Raw genomic sequence first — 21,796 nt, forward strand, 5'->3', positions numbered from 1 at the left:
GCCAGTTCCAAGGAAGCAGCAGGGCCAGGGAGAATTTCCTCACGTGTTTCCAACGTGTTCCATGCATTTTATTGCTCATCTACCATGCAGATCAAAAGCGCTGGAGCAGGTCCAACTATTTCACACAGAATCTCACACTCCAGGCTGGCTACAGCCCCGAAAGCCTTCGTTTCTTCACTTGAAATACTGCCCAATGTTATTTTGGGATATGACCTGATAGAGGAAGCCCATAGGGATTCCATGACGATAAGCGTTCCAGCTGTGATTGGTTGCCCAGCCCCAGCGAGTGCCAGCATGAGTTTGTCAGGCTCTGCTGACAAACAGAACTCAGCAGCTAACACCTTCTCTTCACACCACAACAAAACCATGCCCGAAAATCACACAGTCCATACCTCATCGGGGGTGTGGGGCGGGGGTTTGCTAGTGCTCTCGCAGGAAGAGCTTGCGAGTTCTAACATGAATTGGCTGCTTGATTGAGTACATTTTCAAGCAGAAAGATACCAGATCAGGGTTACAGAAGGGGGTTAAACAATCTCCCCACAGAGACTCACAAGGATGACATCAGTGCATTTTGCTGAGCAGATTAAACAACATCAATAAGGAAGTTTCATGGCAATGTTCAGTTCAGGGTTTTCTCAGAAATTTGGCTGAATCCTTGAGAAATGGAGCTGTTGTTACCCCCCCAGATGGAGTTCTCATACTCTTTAAATTGTGAAGAGCTTTTGCCAAGTTGTGCTGACTACTGGCAGGGAAACCACCCACCCCAGGTAAATGCTACACACACACTTGTAGTAAATGTGCATGTGTGGGGGCACGGGGTGCATGTGTACGTGGTAGGAACTTCACAGCTCAGCCATGCTCACTTAGATGACAAGTCCCGGATGAAAAAAGCCCAAATGCACAGACCGAAGAGACCAAATCTGCACTGGCACTCTGCCAGCCTAGCCTACCGGCCCCACGGCCACGGAAGGAGGCTGCCCCCAGGCTAGAGAATGGGAGGGAGTCCTGAAGAGCACGGAAGAGGCTGGGAAACTTAACCTTTGATGAAAGGCAGGTGGTAGGAAAGGAGGCAATAGTTTTGACAAACTAAGGAATGACTTAAACAAGTTTTGAGGAGGCCTGATTTTTCATAAAGCCTTCTTTAAAGCAACATTTATTTGTCAAGGATGAAGGGAAGAAAAGACTACCTCTATCAAACACCTCCCCCGCCCCAAATATTCAGTACAGTAATTCTCTTTCTCTCCTTCAGTCTTTGCTAAACAGAAAGATGGGTGATCTGACCTACCCAGACTAGAAGGGGCTCCAGAGTCACACGCCTGCTGCTCTGTTGCTCCAATGAGGGGTCTTTGTCCAAGAGGTTAAATGCCAACCCTCCCTAGAGAGCACTGCTGGCTGAAATGCCAGGAACGAATCAACACACAGAAGAGGCTGCCTCTTACTCCCCAGTCAGGGTTTAAGCAGGCACTAAGAAAGAAAACGGGCTTCCCTTGTGGCTCAACTGGTAAAGAATCTGCCTGCAATGCAGGAGACCAGGGTTCAATCCCCGGGTTGGGAAGATCCCCTGGAGAAGGGAAGGGCTACCCACTCCAGTATTCTGGCCTGGAGAATTCCATGGACTGTGTAGCCCATGGGGTCACAAAGAGTCGGACACGACTGAGCGACTTTCACACTTCAAGGAAGAAGAAAAGACAAGGAGACTGGCACCACCCTACAGTTTGGGACCATCATCCTGCCTGGACTATATTCACTGTGTGGAAAAGCAGAAACCACTCTGGGAAAGGCTCAGAGAACTCTTATTTCTTACCCCCCACCCCAAGTTTCCAAAAAACAAAAAAACCCTCACCAAACTCCCTCTTCCCTTTTTCTACAGGTTATTACTCTGTGGACAATGAATGATTTCTTCCCGGTACCTTCTGGCTGCCTGGTGGGGAATGCACGGTAGAGAAAAGGTCAGACTCTTCTTGTCTCCAGGACGCTTTTCAGGGCCCACCCACCTCCAAGAGGAAATCCCATACATGCACATGTTGAATTTCATAAAGAAAGCTCTGGGAGACCAAATCTCCAAAGTCAAAGAATGTTAGAAAGAGGAGTAAAGCAAGATCCTCCGTATCTTCCTCTTGAAGGGACTCAGAACTGACATGAATACATGACTCTCAGGTGTTCACCCCAAGGGTACATGGCTGGCTCACACTTCATTCTCACATCATTTTCTGAGGTAGGGATCATGCCCATTTTAGCAAAGAAGCAAGAAGTTCAGAAGTTAAACGACTTGCCCAAGGACAGAAAACTGTTAAACAGGAGAACTGGGTTTAAACCCGTATTTCTGACTCCAAAGCCTGCGCTCTTCCCACCATAAGGTGGCAGCTTGCCAACATCAAAGGCTAGGCTCCATGCTCCACACAACATGAGGCAGCAGCCTGTCTCCAGACATGCTGGGTGCTTAGCTACATGACTCTTAAGAGGCTAACCTCACTCGGCATCACTTAGTTCTGTGCAGAAGGAAAGAGCAAAACTAGATGACTCAGCTCCCCCAGTCTACCATGCTGTGTGGCCCTCTCTTTCCTAGCCACTCTTCCTTACTAAACTTTCTTTCATGGTTATTTCAAGTCAGCCCTTTCACCTTTAACTTTCTTAATTTAGGCCTACTTTTTCTAAACTAAAGGGTATAGTGCTTTTCCTCACCTCTGGGTCCTCAGAAGGGTACTTAATGGATGGAGGGGGGAAGAGAATGACTTGGAATCTGGGGAGACAAGCAGAAGTCCCATGAAAGTAGGTATGTGATCTCTGCCTGTGCTCTGTGCCCTAATCCTACTATCAGGCACAAGGGTGGGGCTCAGAGAGAGAGAAGTCAACACATTTCTGGCCTCCAGGTGGCCTCATCTCGGATAATCTCAAACCCTCACACTTTCTTCCTCACCCGGCCCTGTAGCCACCCTTCCAAACTGCAGGACAACTGGGTCTTGCTGAGCAGCCCCAAACTACAACATGGGAAAGCTCCTTTCCAGGGGCACGAGCCAAGCAAGCTCCAACCCCCTGCCCACAGCCATGCTCCAACGATGGGGCGACAGAATGCGCCTTGACAGTACCAGGCGGCCCATTTCCCAGCCAGCAAAGAGAAGCGGGTGGGAAGACCAGTTGTGTGAAGTTGCACCATCCATGCAGCAACTACAGACTACAGCTGTTTTCGGCCTTGGGAGCTTCAAAGATGAGAACAGCTTCGTGGAGGCAAAGCCTCCACAACCACAGTATAACTTCCCTGATCCCCCTCCCTCCACAGACAAAGCCCAGAGTCCCTTCAAGATCCCCCAGACCCAAAGTTCAGGACTGGTGGCACTGTGCTGAGTCTGCCCCTATCCTCACTAGCCCATGGGGCGAGAGCCTCCAATGTTACTACTAACGCCAGGCCCACAGACAGAACGCTTGATAAGTGTTACTCAAAAGCATCCTCTTTAGATCCAATCTCTATTAGCCTCTCTCTCTTCTTTAACAGTCCTCCCCTGACCACAACACTGCACCTTCACTCTAGACCTCCACAGCTGAAGGAGGGACTCGGGTGTTGTCATCAAGGGAACTGACTTTCCTGACTAAAACTGAGAAGTGCAACGCTGAAAGGACCTCGGCCACCTGGTAAGAACTCCTGACAGAACTGCACTGGAGAGGAGGCTGTTGGGAGGCGGGTCTCTGTGTCACTGGAGAAACTTCCATCTAACTACAAAAATACAAGAACCTGCTGTCCTAATCCACCGCAGCAGAATCTCTTGAGGTAGGTCTGACCCTTTGAGTGAAGGTTGAGGGCGCCGCTGAGGTGAAAAGAGGGGAGAAGAAAGACTGGCGGGCTGCCGGCATTCCTACAGTGGGCACCCCTTCAAACGGCAGCTCGGCAGCTGCAGCAGCCATTGATTTTCCAGGGGTCGATACTCTGCTCCCACAGATCTGCTCAGCTGGAGGCTGAACCACATTGAGTGCTTCTGCTCAACATCTCCCTGCACTGGCCCCTCCCCAAACCAGTAAAACAAACACCAAACACAATGCGAGTTGGAGACAGAGAGATAGTGCTCCCCACAGACACCCCACCCCCAGAAAAATTATAAACACTAGTTCAAGGGAACCAAAGCTACATGGGCAACCCACAAGACGCTGCCTGGGCCAACCCACAGACCCCAGAGAGCCTTTTAATCCACTGCCCAACATCCCCACAGAGATCTTTCTAAAGATGTAGACGTTCTATATAAAAAAAATCCAGGTTCCCAACTTGTGAAAACAATAGATCCTAGAACTCCCAGAGAGCGCTGATGGATTGAAACCTTGCTGTCTGGTTTGTCACAGACCCCACCAGGTCTGCATGATACCCATGTTACTACCTGACCAGTCTTCTGACACACAGCCCTCCCTCTACCAGGGTTTCTCACTTAGGCCAGAATAGAGAACGTCTTCTCTAGTCAGAAACCACCTCTTGGCCAAAAATGTACAGCGTGTTCTAAGGGTCACTAGCTAAGACTCAAATTTAAAAAAAAAAAAAACAAAAAAAAACAAAGAAACTAGGGCAGAGCTGGGTCTGAGTTAAGCAGTCAAGACCGGTGCATATTTATGGAAAAGGGCTATTCTAATCCCAGCAGGAAAAGAGCACTGTAAAGCTAGAGAAGGCAAAGAAGTGAAGAGCTCCCTACTTTCTCCAAGTCCTGCATTCCATCAGGAAGGCCAACCACACAGACCATGTTCCTTCACGGTCATCAGCTTGGATCCTTGAACTTGAGCAAGGAGACTAGGAAAAGGGGGACAGGAAATAACACAGAAAACACAGTAGAATTCTGGGTCTGAGAAGTCTAAGGGGGAGGGGTACTACCTTAAGCATCCACCTCCTTTGGCTGCTCCTCGGAAATACAGCAACCACAAAGCAAGGGGGATGTGATGTGCACCAGAGAGGAAGGTGAGGTTGGCACTGGGCTGAACACAGTGCAGACCAAGGTCTGGGGGCTGGAGGGCCTCCTTGGTTTGATATTTAAAGCTCTAAATGTGTATCTGCCAGTGGTGTTCCCGACCGTGACCTACAGGTCTAGATAAAATCCAAAGATCTAGAGGGAAGAGTGGAACAAACAAATCTGAGTGGGAAATGGATAGAAGCTTAAACCAGAAAAGACAGCCATCAACCCTGAAGGCCTTTAAAACCAAAAACACCAACTCTATACACAGGGAAAGACACGTCCTAAAGGCAGAAGGAGGGGAAGAGGGGAGGACACACATTCGTGGTAACAGTGCCTCTGAGCACAGATCCTCTGCCTCTATCCGAACTTCTCTCCTACCTTTCCCCCAACCATCAGGAAATCACCTGCTCACATCTCAGTAAACAACATTCAGGGTTCTTCCCACATCAAAGCTGGCCTTCAGGAAGGGACAGATACGCTGTCAGCTTAAGCCTCCAATGCCCAGTTCCCACCTTCAACAAGGCAAGGCTTCTTAGCTCCCTTGGGAAAAGTCAAATGGGAAGCAAGCCAACAGCTTGGAGGTGAGCTCCGCCTCAGGGCAATCAGAGATTATGTCACAATACCAGACAATTCCATGCTGACAGCAGGTGTGGAGGAGGAATAGGTTCTGGCCACCAAAGTAGACGGAACAAGAGATCAAGCAGTGGCCCCCAGAGGGACAGCCCTGGATCACACAAGTTTCATCACAGCTTTCAGGTAGAACACCAAGTATCTTAGAAATATGAGAAAAAGACAACAGAGCTGATTCTATGCTTGATTTATCAGGTATGTTAACATAGCTCCACACCTATGGGCCCTCCCCTCTTGCCCCAGATTCTCACTCTGCTGCAGGGGCACCCACTGGTTTCTGTAAAGATAGCACTGCTAGGCGAACTTTGTTCAAAAACCCCAAGATACCCCCTCACCCTCCACTGCTTCTCACCCTCTTCCCCAGAAAGACAAGACACAGCTTGGCAGTGCCACACCAAGGAGCTAGCTTTTGGATTTTGGTTGGTCTTCTTGAAGGAGGACAATGGCAGAACCAGGGTAGGTACCTCACTGAGGTCATCTCCCAAACAGCTTTGCAGAAGGTTGTAAAAGCACCAACAGGAGAAAAGAGGAAGAGGAGATAAAGATGGAGGAAAGCCACTATCACCAAGGCAACTGAGTTCATCCATATGTTGACTCGGGAAATTCAAGAAATTTGAGCTTTTGAGGTTTCTTCCTTCCAGAATAAATGCTTCCTACATCTTCCTGGGGAGCAGGCCCAAACCCAGAAGCTATATTATCATTACCTTTGCCTAGAAGTCTCAATCTCACACCTCTCCATCCCACCTCCTTCCCTTTCTCCAAAGAGAAGAAAATATGGAAGACAAAGTCTGTCTTTTTAATATGGCATTCTTCCTTCTCTTAAAGGAGCTTTTTGCAGATCCTTTACAGGAGTTGGTCCTAATAGTATAAGCAATGGGCCAGAAGTCAGGGAACCCCACGTTCTCAGTTACTAAATGACCTTGGGCAAGTCCTTTACCCTTTCTGGGCCTTAGGTTCTCGTATATGTAAAGTGTGGGGTGAAGGGGGACGATGGTGTTTGTGTTAGTGTGGTGAATATTCTGTGGAGTAGCTCATGCTGCCTCCACTCTACTCTATTCCCAATTGCAGAGGTTAAAAAGCTAAAAACTACATTTCCCAGAATCCCCCTGCAGATGCTTTTGGCTATAATTCAGGTTCTGCTAATTAGAATCAGACTCAAGATTAGATCAAAGTATGTCAGCGACCACACTACTGTCTCCTTCACTTGTTTCTACAGGAGCATTTGGTTTCGTCTTCCAGTTAACTGGTGCTAGTTCTGGTGGCTGCGGCCGCCGCTGCTTGATTCCAGCTTACCGATCCCTGGAAAGCAGATTGAGAACACTCAAGCTGATAGAGGCTCACAAGCGGAAGTTCCCTTGGTGGGTCAAATCTAGGTCTAGATCCCGATTCCTGGAGGACAAGCCTAGAGGCATGCTCCCTCAATGCTTCGACCAATCTTCAAGCCCTATTTACTATATTAAATCCATCTCTATTAAACTACCTAGGGTTTAGTATGACCTAGGTTCAGTGTAGAAACCACTCTGACATAATTTGGTCAGACGACAAGAGTAGTAGTTGTGAAGACAAAAGAGATTATTCACAAAGCATATTCCCTAAGTCAGAGTCTTCTGAGGAAAAATGGGAAAGATGGGGAAGCCTGTAACTTTAAAATACATTTGTCCAGGACAACTTCCTTCACTTCTTCCCTTTTTACCATCTTCCTGTACTTTCTCCCTCCCACTCTAAGCTCTGGGGGGAGTTGAATGGCTCACAGACGATGGAAGGCTGAGTCAGCACATGCTCTCCTTTCCATCCCTATATTCTCTGCAAGCTTTTACTCTGCTGAGGGTAGCATTACCTGCCCAACCCCAAATAAGTATTCTCTGGGCTTGGCTAGAGAGGGCACCAACTGTCTTCCTCAGAAGCAGGAAATATGTTTACATAATCCAGGGGGTAAAGAACCAGGCCACAGCCCTGCACAGCTAATGACCAAAGACACAACTGGCCCATACAAGATCCTAGTTTATCTTCTTATACCAATTTCTGGTTGAAGTAACAAACCACCAGCTTCCTGTAGCAGGAGTGCGGACAAACGGAAAGAACAAGGTCAAATTCAAGTGGCATGCCTGGTGGAATGGGGTATTTCCCACGAGTCCTCAGTAATGCTAACTAAGCCCAGGAGCCATCACACTAGAGGTAAGGCTCGGTTAGTTGTCAGAATGAAGTTTTCTGAAGAAAACAAAAGGTTCCAGCAAGAGGAATCTGTGTGAGACACACAGGCAGGAAGCAGAGCTGAGCCACCAGCAACTAGAATAGAAACAGGAAACGAGCCCAGGAACAAGCATACAGTAATCTGCTGCAAGCAGCGCCGGCTCCAGCAGGCACCAGGCAGCATCAGGGCCGAAGCAGCGTGACTAAGATGGAGAAGCAGACTGGCTGGTCCTGCCAGGGCACAGGCGCTTAGAGAAAGGATGGCTACCTGCACAGGGTGCGTGCTGCTCTGAGCACTCTGGGCAGATGTGACAGAGGGGGTGGGGATTTCCTTGAGACTTTGTAAGATCACCTGGGTTACAATTCAAGGGGACAGAGCACAGATACACAGTCAGACATAAAGAAAACAGGTCACCGACCTCAGAATGGCTCAGCTTCTCTGGGTACCAAAATTGCTAGTGACATTTCTGTTATCCCTTAAAAAAATAAATCATCAAAAACCTAGGCAAAAACTGTTGGTCCTGCCTTTTACCACAAAATGTAACAAAAGGGAACATAGTGTAAAACTTAAATCCTTCAAACATTCCAGTTTATTAAGCTTTTAGCGAATTTCTGTTACCTCTCCTACCCCTCACCAATAAACCTAGACAAAGACAAGCAGGTCCCCAAGCTCAGGCAGGTAGTAAGAACCTACAGGCTAGTCAACAAAGGTTTACTAAGATTTGCCTAAGTCAGGTATTAGACACAGGTCTGAATGCTCAAGCAGAAGTACCAGCATAATGCTACAGCAACATGAAGAAAATGGGAAGAAGTCCCAGAGAAGGTATTTCACAGGTAGGTTTTGAAGCCAAAGTAGAACTTTGCTGGACATTAAAAAAAAAAAAAAAGGTGGTAGGGGAGGAGTAATAAAGATGACACACACACCTTAAGCCAAAGGACAATGGCTTTGTGAGGACCAGGAGTTGCGAGGAGCTTAAAGGCACCCCTGAGTGGCCAGAGATGAGGCTGCAGAGACACACACACGCGCACACACACACACGGTTTCTGGCAAGATATTTCACTTGCAAATTTTACTCAGCTCTCAGGGTCTAACTCTTCCTTGCTCCAGAACCATAAGACACATGAATCACCTGAAGACCTTGTTAATAGTGTTGGATTCAATAAAGCTGGTGTAGGGCCCAAGAATCTGCATTTCTCACAAGCCCCCAGGTAATGTCCATGCTGCTTCATAATGGACCACATTTCCTCAGCGACAAGGATATGATTGATTCAAGTTTCACCATTAATCAGAACTCTGTTTAAGAAAAAAGGCACAGAACAGGGCTTGCTCCCATACAACACAAGGGAACCAAAGAACCATTCTCGTCAACTTCTCATTGTTGGAGCTGATGCCCTGCTTGGTGAGCTCCTTCAGCAGGCCTGACCTATAGATTTAACCACCTTCCCTCTTCCATGTCCTCCCTGCCCCTTCAGTTCACAACTCATCTATGCTTCCATCACAGGGATGTCTGGGGGAAGAAAGGGAAATGGATGTCCATTTGCACTCCTCCTTTTAGGACAAATCTAGCAAATGATAAATGACAAAGGGTTGAGACTTGGCTAAATATTAAAAGAGAATCAGACTGTCCATGCCTTTCCTCTGCTGGGCGGGATGCTAAAGGAAATATTTCATCTGAAATATCAGAGAAAACTGAATTAAAATTCTAACTCCAACCCTTAGTTTCCTATGTAAAATAGAAGTGATTATTAAACTTAGTACATTTCAATTCCTGCCCTTCCAGGAGGATTCACTATGGCTGAAGATCTTTTCCTGGCCTCACACCTGCCCTTTCAGATTCAGATTCTGTAAGAGTTCCTTTCCGTTTTCTCATTCCAGATCACTATAACCCAAGCTCTCAAGATTTGAGAACATCACAGTAGTAAAGCTTGAGTGTGAATAGGTACCCTGATGTTAAGTAGAAATGTAAAGGAGGGCTTGGAAACTCAAGCTATAAAAGAATACCTTTCGATAATTTAACAGATATTAAAAATCCTATTTCTATTTACTTCACTCCTGGCATCAACAACTTTCACTCCTGTCCAACCAGAGCAAGCAAGTATGGTCTAGATCTTCAATAGCAGCCTCTAAGGCTTTTTCAGTCAAGGATATAGTGTCCCTTTTAAGCTAACCCAGTGCCCTTGATTCCCTTCTCTTGTTAACTCCTGGAGGATGTGCCTGTTTATATCTTCCTAACACTCTGGCTGTCCAAGGGACTCTCAAGAATCTTCTCCAACACCACAGCTCAAAAGGATCAATTCTTCAGCACTCAGCTTTCTTTATGGTCCAACTCTCACATCCATACATGACTACTGGAAAAACCATAGCTTTGACTATATGGACCTTTGTCAGTAAAGTAATATCTCTGCTTTTTATTATGCTAAGTTTGTCATATCTTTTCTTCCAAGGAGCAAGTGTCTTTTAATTTCATGGCTGCAGTCACCATCTGCAGTGGTTTTGGAGCCCAAGAAAATGAAGTCTCTCACTGTTTCCATTGTTTCACCATCTATTTGCCATGAAGTGATGCGACCAGATGGCATGATCTTAGTTTTCTGAATGTTGAGTTTTAAGCCAGCAATTTCACTCTCCTCTTTCACTTTCATCAGGAGGCTCTTGATGTGGTGTTGGAGAAGACTCTTGAGAGTCCCTTGGACTGCGAGGAGATCAAACCAGTCCATCCTAAAGGAAATCAGTCCTGAATATTCATTGGAAGGACGGATGCTGTAGCTAAAGCTCCAATCCTTTGGCCACCTGATGCGAAGAAATGACTCACTGGAAAAGACCCTGATACTGGGAAATACTGAAGGCAAGAGGAGAAGAGGATGACAGAGGATGAGACGGTTGGATGGCATCACTGACCCAATGGAGATGAGTTTGAGCAAGCTCTGGGAGTTGGTGATAGACAGGGAAGCCTGGCGTGCTACAGTCTATGGAATCTCAAAGAGTCAGTCATGACTGAGTGACTGAACTGCACACTCCAGCAGCAACTTCACTTTGTACCCTATCTGCTTTATACACATAAGGATCTTGAAATGAAGCTGAGGAATTCGAGCCAATTCAGCCGACTCCTCCTAACACGCCTTTCAAGAGTCCTCTTCACCTTTACACCCTTCCCTTACTCATTTCCTTCCCTCCAGCCTCAGAAATCAGGGCCTCTCCCTACCTTTAGAAGGGTCCCAATAAACCGCTTCATGACAAATTCAACTTTACATTCCTTGAAAATACATTAGATGCAGACCATCTTTGTCCCTTTCCTTGGCTTCCAGAAATATGACACAACCCTGGGCCCCCTCCAACCTTTCCAGTTATGTGCTGGGCACTTCTACTCAGTGACCCCCAAGCACAGTCCAGCGTGCCATCTGACTCCTCACTCCCTGCTGCATGACCTGGGAGGTTTAACTATTAACCACTATGCAGACAGCTCTCAAACTCTATCCAGACTCAGCTCTTACCCGAGTTTCAGCCTCCTAAATTCCAACTAGTAATGAAGCATGCGTTTTTAGACATCTCACTGTATGGAACTTAACTTCTCCTCAAAGGTGAGTTTCCCTATTAACCTTCTATTTCTGTCAATGAGAGCCCCACCCTCCCCAAACTTGGGATATCAAGATTGTTACATTTTCCAGCCAGTAGAATCCACTTATTCCCAGTTCTATAGATTCTTTCCTGAGCACCTCACAACTAAGACTAGGTAGCTATGTAAATGAGCCTGAGGAGTAGAACTCCACTGAACGCTAGAATTATTTCAATAGTTTAACTCATCCCCTTGCTTGCAGACTACGCCCTTTCCAAACCATACTACACACCAGTGGATCATTTTTGTTAAAACATTAACTTCATCACGTTATTGCCCTAATTAAGTATCTGCAGGCCTATGAGATCAGATCCAAGTGGCTTACTTATCGTACCACGGCTCCAGCCCCTGTGATCTAGCTTTTCTTCCTGTTCCTGCCCACCTCAGGAAGCTTGATCCTGACCAGCCCCCCAGAAGTCATCCACACTGCACCCCACCCCCACAGAGGCTCCGTCCAGCACTTTTCCTTTCCACCCCACCCAAGACATCTGTATCTAGTTCATTCTAATTAAACCTCTGCCATGATGTCTCTGGAGAAGGCAATGGCACCCTACTCCAATACTCTTGCCTGGAAAGTCCCATGGATAGAGGAGCCTGGTAGGCTGCAGTCCATGGGGTCTCGAAGAGTCGGACACGACTGAGCAACTTCACTTTCACTTTTCACTTTCATGCATTGGAGAAAGAAATGGCAACCCACTCCAGTGTCCTTCCCTGGAGAATCCCAGGGAAGGGGGAGCCTGGTAGGCTGCCGTCTATGGGGTCACAAAGAATCGGACACGACTGAATCGACTTAGCAGCAGCAGCAGCAGCATGATGTCTCCCCTCTACGACTTTTTTTATGCTTATTTTAAATTGATTGATGATTACTGTGCAATATTGGTTTCTTTCATACATCAACATGAATTAACCACAGGTGTACATATGTCCCCTCCCTCTTAAATCTCCCTCCCATTCTACTCTTTAGACATAAAAGGATCACTGACTTCCCCAAACCCTGATAGCACTCACTGTAACATTCAGGCACACATTCTTCTATTTTACCAATGAAATGGAGGAGGATCCCTGAGGGTTACAACATCATATAGTCAGAATCACCCACCTAAGAGTTCAGGTTACCTCAGAAGTCATCGGAGTTCAACCCTTCCCTGATGCGTCTAGGCCTTCTATACAACAATCAGAGCAAATGGGGTGCCAGAATTTACTCCAGAGACAGGGAGTTTACCTGCTTTTCTTTCTGAAATATCCTCAATCCTCCAGATCACAAAGGAATCTGTATGTCACGCTTGGGCTTAGACCTATAGGATTCAAGTAGTCAGAGGTAGTGTAACTTGTGAAGCTTGATTTTTTAAAGATGATCACCCTGGTGATTATGTTGAGGATGGACTCGGAAGAAAAGAAACAGCTCAGGACTCTGTAGCAAACAAACACCGGTTGAGAGATAATGGGAGCCTGACAGAAAGGCAATAAGGAAGGACAAGGGATCCAGTGATGAGTGCCAGAGAGCGAAGAGTTCCCAGGGTGGAGCTGGCAACACAAGAGGTGCCTTAACCCAGGAATAAACTGGGTTTGTCTCTCCCAGATCTCTCTTCCTTCACCCATTTTCAACCCAGTCTTCCCTCCAGATCATCAAGAGTCAAACTACAGCGTAAGTCACCACTATTACTCAAGTTGCCATTGTGGCTTCCCAGTCCAGTAGTCTTTTCTTCCCTTTTCAAAGGACTACCAAAGCTCACTGCTATTCATTCAAGTATGGTCTTAAGAACTACAGCACCACCCGAGAGCTTGCTAGAAATGCAAATTCTTGGGTTCTACCCCACAACTACTGAATCAGAATCTCTCTGGGTGGATGTCAGTAATCTGTGTTTTAATTAATCTCCAGATGATTCCTAATGCATGCTTAAGTTTGAGAAGCAGTGATATAGCTAACGTCCCCAGATCAAAGCTTTTAATCCTATATCCATTTTGTACCACTGAATGGAAACTCTATTCCAGGTACACTTGCAAGACTAACATGTAAATTTACAAATGTGCCTCAGTAAGAAAAACCCGGGAAGCCATCATTACTCTTAAGGAAACCACATACACTTGAATGAGTCACTTAAATAGAAGCTTTTCAAGATGCAACTATTCCAAGTCATTCTCAGAAATGACTATAATCAAAAGTCAGAAACCAATTTTCAGATAAGTCCCTTACAGATTTCACCCCCAAATAAAGAAAACTAAAGACTTAATGTAACACCATGAGATCTGCTCACCTACCCCTTACAAGAACTTTTTTTGGGGGTGGGGTAGGGGTGGGGGAGCCGCACTATGTGGCATATGGGATCTTAGCTTCCCTGACCAGCGACTGAACCTGTGCCCCCTGCAATGGAAGTGTGGATTCTAGACCCCTGGGCTACAGCAGGGAGGTCCCAAGAACCTTCTTAACGTAAGGTGAAGTGAGACTATTTTACAAGATAACGACAAATCCTGACTCCACTTCTTCCTAGACCACTGTCAGGAAGCACAAATAAATTAATTCATCCTCTAAAATGAAGTTTGGGCGGTCCCATAACAGTCTGTAATAACTGTCTTGCACTAGTAGGGAAAACAACAATTTGGTAATATGGTCAAGTTGTTCCCTGTCAGTCATACACTTTTGGATGAGCAATGAATCTGCTCAGGTGTACCTACTATTCGATGAGTTGGAACCTATTATATGGCAAGCACTATGATAGCAATGAGCAAGACAGAGCAAGTCTGACCCTCAGTGAGCTTGAAGTAAGTAACAGAAATTATCCTTGAGATGAGCACTGACAAGAAGCATGGGTGCTAAGACGGTCTATTGTAGTAAAGGAACCTGACACAGTTTGGACTAGAGAGGATCTCTACCAGGGCTGTAAACCAGAATCACCCAACATAGATTCTAGCATGCCAAAGCCCAAGCCTTACCCCGTACCAAACAAATCAGAATTCTGTGAACCCTGGCCATTGGTTTTAAAAATCATTTGCTCCCCCAGGTAATTCTAACATGCAGGGAAGGTAGAGAACTATTGGTCTTGGGTATAATGGGACACGGTTTGGGGTACAGAGGTCAGTAAGACAATGTCTGCCCTCCAGGAGCTTTCTATCTAATGGGAAAGACCCAACAACCCAGAGGTATTAGCAAAATGCTCTAGCAACATGGAGCAAAAACCCCTCAGATCCAGCATAACGCTTTCTGGGCACAAGGATGGGGAAGTGATCCCAATGGATTATATAAGGTGCTTTTACCTATGGCAGCAAGGTTTCGCTCAGGCACCTAATTATTCTTTATACCTTTTCATATATCTTAAATATTGCAGGCTTTTAAAAAAGTAAAAATAAAAACTGCCTTTAGTCAGTGAAGGCAACATAGAAATTATTTAAGCTGAATTTTGAAGCTTAAGGGGTTTTCTGAAGAAATGATTCTGAAGATATAGTCTGAAATATAAACAGAGAAAGTCAGAAGGAAAAGCACCTTAGGCAAAGGGAAGACTGTGCGCAAGAGCTGGAAGCAGAAAACGCATGGGGCCCTACAGAAACTGAGAGAAGGCAGAAAGCAAAAAAAAAAAAACGATGAAGCAGAGGTTCTCAGGGGCTTCCCTGGTGGCTCAGACAGTAAAGAATCCACCTGTAATGCGAGAGACCTGGGTTCGATCCTTGGGTTGGGTAGATCCCTTGGAGGAGGGCAAGGAAACCCACTCCAGTATTCTTGTTTGGAGAATCCCCACAGACAGAGGAGCCTGAGGGGCTACAGTCCATGGGGGTCACAAAGAGTCGGACACCACCGAGTGACTAAGCACACACACAAAGGTTCTCAGAGTGCCATGTTCTTGGTCTAGCAGCAGCAAGAATGTGCTGGAAATGCAAATTCTGAGGTCTCACTCCAGACTTACTAAATCAGAAAGAGGTGAGGAGGCAGGGATAGCCTTGGTAATATTAAGGATTTTGGATTTTATTCTTAAATTAATCAAAAATAATTGAGAGGTTTTAAATAGAGAAATAACATAATCAGGATAACAATAACTAAATGGTTTGGCGTTAATAGCTGAGCAAAACTCCCTCAAAATCTAATTTTTGTAATAATTAGGATCAGAAACCATACTGAGTCTTTAAATCAAGGGTCACAATCATAACGCCTTTAGGGCTAAGCTGGAAGGGTGCCTGAGTGGAAAGTGGGATGTGAAAAACTGAAGGGGCTGCCCTCCAGTCAGCAGAGCATCTGCTCTGGAGCCAAACACAAACACGTGCTGAGTGGAGGGATACACTGGTGAACCTAGGGCTCCCTTAACATAGCTGCTTAAGAAAGGAGCGGGCTCCTTGCAGGGAATCCCGCCTTCTCCTTTCTTCAGATGTGACTATTTCCCCAGCCTGGCTAGGCAAATCTGGCATCAAACCAGCATAAATTTCAAAGAATAAACCACCTTTTGTTTCTTTGTCTAAGTAGCAGAGGGATAAAAAGCAATTCAACAAACAAGATGCCAATAACCCGGCCAGTTCGCCTCCCACATGGAGCTTCTACTACTACAGAACAAATGACCTGTTTGGATGAACCCAGGGCAGAAGCCTGAACCTGGGAATGCTCTTTGTGATGAGATACCCAGGAACAGCTCTCTCCTGCTCCAAGAGGCTACGGGCTACTGGTGTCTTCACTTCAGTAGGTCAAATCAAGCTCTTGGATTCAACTGCATAAGGCTCTCAAGCCTTAACAGACAACGTGTTTGTATGCTAGGTTTCTCAGGACTAAAAACTACCAAACGCAGTTCAACCAAAATGTCACCAGAAACAAGCAGAAACTTTCTGATGAGGCACAGCTTACAGCATGGGCAGAAATCTACCGATTTGGGTTCTTGCTACAGTAGTACCTCACCCGGATTTAGCCACAGATGATAGGTGATGAGGGAGTGGTTGCACAGTTCTGACTGAATCAGGTTAAAAAGCACATTCCAGTGAAGCTCAGGATGCAGAACAGGATTGTAACAGACGTTAATGAGAAGGGAACAAGAGTGATTGCCTTATTCAGACATTTCCTCCCCCAACCCCTCAGCTGAAACAGTCAACAGTCTCAGAAGGCCTAGCTGACAATGGTGATTCATCCTGGCCTGGGACGCCTGAATTACAGGTGCTGAGGGACTCCACAGACCTTGTCCTACTAAGGTTATGTCTTAGAGATCTTCAGGGGAAGCCATAGGGCCTTGATGATAAAGTGAGTTCCCATCTCCTACCTTAAAGATCCAGAAAACCATTTTCTTACAAGTCAGAATAATGGAAGAGACAAGCTTCAAATCCAAGTAGAATAAAAATTTCAAAAGAATCTTATTCTTACCTGCGCCTGAATTTCCATTTCCTAACTGAAGCCAGATTTGTAAGGAAAGGTTTGCTCCCTACAATCTTCTCAGGACAGTCCATTTTATTCCTGTGCCCAGCCTGCGGGACTTGCTGACATGTAGTGACAGAGCTAAGACCAAGGGTAAATGCTCCCAGGACCAGCCTACTATTAAATAGTTGGTGTTACCTGCCTTTGAGTATCGAGTATAGTTCCTTGAAGATGATGGTCATTAGAGCCGATGTTTACGGAGGGCCTACAAGCACCAACACTCTCTTTATACTAACTTAATATTAACCTCTCTATGAAGCGGGTACTTTTAGTTTCATTTTACAGATGCAAAAGCTAAGGCATGGACAGACTAAGTGACTTGCTCAAGGCTACAGTTAGTGGCAGAGTCGAAATGCAGATCCAGGGCTCTAGAGCCCAAGCTCTTCATCAGCAGACCATACTGTCTTTTTCAGGATACTGTCCATCCACTCTATAAACACTGCATCAAGCATCTGGCACCAAAAACTCTACTAGACAAAAGCACCTATTCACATAAAACAACTAGAAAACCTGCTTTTACTCCTCCATGCTCAAACGTGACAATCCGTGCTGAACACACTCCAGATTCTACCTCCTAGCTAAAAGTTAAGACAAATACCTAAAAATTTAGCTTTCAAAAATAAGATATAGAAAAAAGCAAACAACACTGAGCTTTTTCTCAGCTTTGATGGAAAGCAGACAGTGCTTCTATCATTTCCATCTTCTCTGTCCCTCAGCTGCATCTGTGCCTAAGAGCCCAAGATTTAAAACAAACAACAAAAAAACCCCATTTAAACAATGTTTAGATCTCTGAACAGAGATCACAAATATATTCTTCCCTGGGCAGGCAACCAAAACAGACATTCTATAAAGTCAGTCCACAAATGCCTATTCAGAATTCTGAGCTTGAATTTAAGGAATAGTTCATCATTCATTTAGCTCAATACCACCAAAACATCCAATCAGAAACTGGTCTTCCTTTGCTTTTCTCTCTGCCCCCATCAGCTTTCAGAGAGTGGCAGAAATACTCACAGGCAAGCTGGAAGGTCTTGACTGAAGACTCAGGTTCATATCTTCTTGCCCTCCCTTACTGGAGGTCATTGAGGGGGCTGAGGATGCCTGAGACCCAAATGAATCTTGAGATAACTCCTAAAACAAGAGAAACAAAAGCTGTGAGAGCCTGGTTATTGATAAACCAGGCCAGCGTGCTTCATGGTGAAAAGGGCTATGGGACTCTATCACACAGGGGGAAACTGGGTTTGAGAGACTGACCACTCGCACACAATACTATTCAAAGGCAGAAAAATACACACTGCAGCTCTTAAGAATGTCAACAGTGGACATAAGACTCTCTGATGGCACTACTGACCATTTATCATCACCAACAGAAAACTGTTCTTTGGGAACGAAGGCTCAAATCTAGCTAACTACAAATGGTATCTATCAAGGAAAGAGACCAACTGATTTCAAAACACCAACAAAAAACTCATACTAGAACCTCTGCATTAAGGTGAGTACTGCTTCCTTTAAAGGCACTGGCCTGGGATGAGATTCCAACAATGCCACCAACGCACACTCTCTAGTGGACTTGTCATCATCCAGTCATTTCTCCTCTTTTCATTCTTTAGAGAATAAAGCCCAAATTGTTATTTTCAGGCTTTATCACCTAACTTGTTCATAGACGTGGCTACAAATGAATTTTAGCTATTTCCCAAAATCCATTCTAAAAAAAAAAAAAGTATTTGCTACAACTGAGAACGGGCTTCCCTGGTGGCTTAGTTGGTAAAGAATCTGCTTGCAATGTGCCAGGAGACCTAGGTTCAATCCCTGGGTTGGGAAGATCTCCTGGAGAAGGGAATGGCTACCCACTCCCGTTTTCTTGCCTGGAGAATTCCATGGACAGAGGAGCCTGGCAGGCTACAGCCCATGGGACAGCAAAGAGTTGGACACGACTGAGCAACGTTCACTTTCACCACCAAGAATATTCTAAAGAATGTTATATCAGCCCTGATAGCAATTTCAAATGAAGGGGTCCAAAATATTTTGAGCAGTAGCAGAACAGAATGGCAATTGCATGGAAGTACAGTACAGTCTCCCAAAGCGACTGTTTTAAAAAAGACCAAACTCACTTGGATGCTCAAGTTCTGAATGCTCAGTTAAAAAAAAAAAACAAAAAACTAGTCCATTATCTTTTCTTCCTGTCTGTCTATGCAACTTTCCACTGCCCTATTAGTAAAAGGAGCTACAAGTTTTTATGCAGCTAGTTCAGTTAGAGAACCAATTCGTGTGGCAAAGTTCTTGTGACACCAACCCCCAAAGTCTGCGGTCACATGGAGGGAGGGCGCATCTTACCTGCGGTGGAGGGAAGCGCTGCTGGGAGTAGGCAGTTTGCTGTGACTGCTGAGACTGGGGCTGAGGATACGCAGCCTGCTGGGAAAGCGTCGAGGATGCTGGCTGCTGAGGTTGCTGCTGCTGGTAAGGAGACTGTGCCTGCGGCTGTGAGTAGGGGGGCTGGCTCTGGGGGTGCTGCTGGGTGCTGGACTGCTGGGAGGGGTATGGAGTCGGGGACGGCTGATGGGGAGGCTGGGACGGCTGCTGGGAGTACGGAGGCTGAGAGGACTGGAGCTGCGGTGGCTGAGACTGAGGCTGCTGCTGATACGAAGGTTGGGCATGGGGGGTCTGGGATGGTGGCTGCTGGGAGTAGGGTGGCTGCTGTTGCTGGGGGTGAGGACTTTGCTGGTTGTAATATGGAGTCTGGCCCTGCTGACCATACCCGCTGGGGCCTTGCTGTCCATAAGGAGGAATCTGTAAAAGGAAAGGATACTTTTAGCACTGACACTTCTGAATGAAGAAACGTGAGGTATTCTGTCAGAAGCTATGCCCTGAAGATGGGTACTGAAAGCAGGCAAGCCAAGCCTCACACTTGGAAGGCCCAGGGTTTTTCTACCAACCCTGTTAAACTGAGCCAGGAGGGTCAGCCAAGCTGGGTTACTAGGTTGGTTTGTTTACAGATGGATGACATTCATCCATGGAAAATTTACACTGTTTAATAAAAATTTGGGCAACTTACAAGAGTTCAAGAACAGCTGTCTTCACCAATGAGACTACTCTTTTTTATCATGGCCTAGACGGTTTTTATAAGCGCTAGGAATCTGTATCCTAGCCACAGTGAAAAGTCACTGGCTCAGTCTACTGAAAACCTAGGGTTTAGTAGTCTAGATGGTATGCCAATGACTAAACTACTCTGGTTCTCTTTTTCACTTTGTCTTTATTCATAAAGTATCTGAGAGCCTACTTGCTTACTTGTACCAGGCACTATTCTAGGCACAAGGGATACATGTGGCCAACGAGGAAAGAAAAAAGACCAATAAAATTCACCCCAAATCTCCTCCATTTCTCAGTGGGGGTGGAGGGGAAAGGCAATTACCTTTAAGGGCATACTTTGCTTCACAGTCTTAGAAGTAAAGTTAGGTTTAATATTCTATTCCTCACACCATTTTCAATATGCGTATCACTCATATATAAATTATAGAAAATGCTATCAAAACAAACAAAAAATGAATGGCAATAAAAAGATGGTGCAAATGGTCAGACAAAAGGAGATGAGTAAAATCTTAACGTCTGTAATAGCACCGTTAGCACCTTTACTGTTCAATCTTCCCTTTTCCTGCTGCTCCCAGTCCCTTTCACCTATTTACTGTAAACCAGACAGCTATATGTTGAAGGCCTTGAGAAACACAAAAGGCCTCTTCTCTCCTCGGGCTTCCCTGATGGCTCAGATGGTAAAGAATCTGCCTGCAATGCAGGAGACTTGGGTTTGATCTCTGGGTCAGGAAGAGCCCCTGGAGAGGAAACGGTAACTCACTCTGTATTCTTGCCTGGAGAATTCCATGGACAGAGGAGCCTGGTGGGCTACAGTCCATGGGTTGCAAAGAGTTGGACACGACTCCACTTCTCTCCCCAGGACAGATGGTATGAGTGGTTTTTCTTGATAGCAGTGGATTGGTGTTCAGCTACTGCCTTTTTCTTTCTTTCTACCTCCTTCAGAGATAACCACTCAGTGGATACAAGCAGGCCAGCCAGGTCAAAGAAGACAGCTATGTATAGCCAGTGGCCGGGGAGTAGTTTTCCTTCAAGTATACACGCTATGATGGCCACAACCTCGGCCTTGTACGTAGCACACTGAAATTGAGTCAGCTGGCCTATGTCCCTTTCAAGGGGTTTAGAAGCCAAAGACACATTCTGATCCTACAGCTCAAGACCAGATCTTGGACAGCAACAAGGATTAAGGCCATTGGAGTCACCATCTACCTGCTGTGCATAAGAGAGGCCGCCCATGGTACTCTGCGCTCGGCCCTGCATGGTCATCGGGTACCGCTGTGGGGTCTGGGACCCATATGGCTGCCCTGGGTACCCATGTCCTTGCTGCGGTCCTGATGGAGGTCCCTGTTGTTGCGAGTATGGGTTAGTCCCGCCATATGGCTGCGGTCTCATCTTGCCCATCTGATCCATTGGACTGGATGGCTACAAAATAAAGAGTATTTCATTAACCTGAAGCTTTGATGGCTTCTGGCCAATATGAACACAACCTAGGCATACAAGTCTGTGTGCCATAGAGGAAAACAGTTACTATGAAAAAGTAACGGTATATACCCAGTAACCCTTGGACAAGTCATTTAACCTTCTTCAGAACTGGATTCTGTCATATGTAAAAGAGAAACACCACCCATTTATGAAAGCATCTTGTAAACTATATTCTACTTTATAACTCGGGTACTGCTTGAGACCGAAGGAATAGATCAGGTGTGGAGCAATGAATACATGGACTCTGTGATACAGAAAGCAAGACCACAGGCCCTTTAGTTGGGAGGGCTTGGTGTCGCTATACTCTCCCATGATCCTGTTCAGTAATACCAAAACTGATGCTTCAACACTGTGGTTGGGAATTTAAATATATAAGCATCTAGGTATTTTTATTCTTTAAATAGTGAAATCTTATTTCCTTGCATAGCAGTAGCCCATTTATACTATGGCACAAGCTCTTAAATTTATACTTTCTTCCAAATGGGTAACATAGCTAAGTTACC

The 21,796-nt window shown here is 45.8% G+C and overlaps 1 protein-coding gene across 3 annotated transcripts in view; it reads right to left on the reverse strand.

Annotated features, from left to right (window-relative positions):
* The window catches only part of ARID1A (AT-rich interaction domain 1A), a 68,943-nt gene that overhangs the window by 22,854 nt on the left and 24,293 nt on the right, over positions 1 to 21,796 (reverse strand). For all 3 annotated transcript variants that reach the window (XM_069574913.1, XM_069574911.1, XM_069574910.1), the window contains exons 2-4: positions 21,021 to 21,233; positions 19,062 to 19,514; positions 17,742 to 17,858 (exon numbers count right to left, since the gene is read on the reverse strand). In XM_069574913.1, the coding sequence (XP_069431014.1) occupies positions 17,742 to 17,858; positions 19,062 to 19,514; positions 21,021 to 21,233 (783 nt within the window). The remainder of the gene's footprint in view (positions 1 to 17,741; positions 17,859 to 19,061; positions 19,515 to 21,020; positions 21,234 to 21,796) is intronic.

The sequence above is a fragment of the Ovis canadensis genome, chromosome 2 (genome assembly GCF_042477335.2).
Source record: "Ovis canadensis isolate MfBH-ARS-UI-01 breed Bighorn chromosome 2, ARS-UI_OviCan_v2, whole genome shotgun sequence".
NCBI classification, from domain to species: domain Eukaryota; kingdom Metazoa; phylum Chordata; class Mammalia; order Artiodactyla; family Bovidae; genus Ovis; species Ovis canadensis.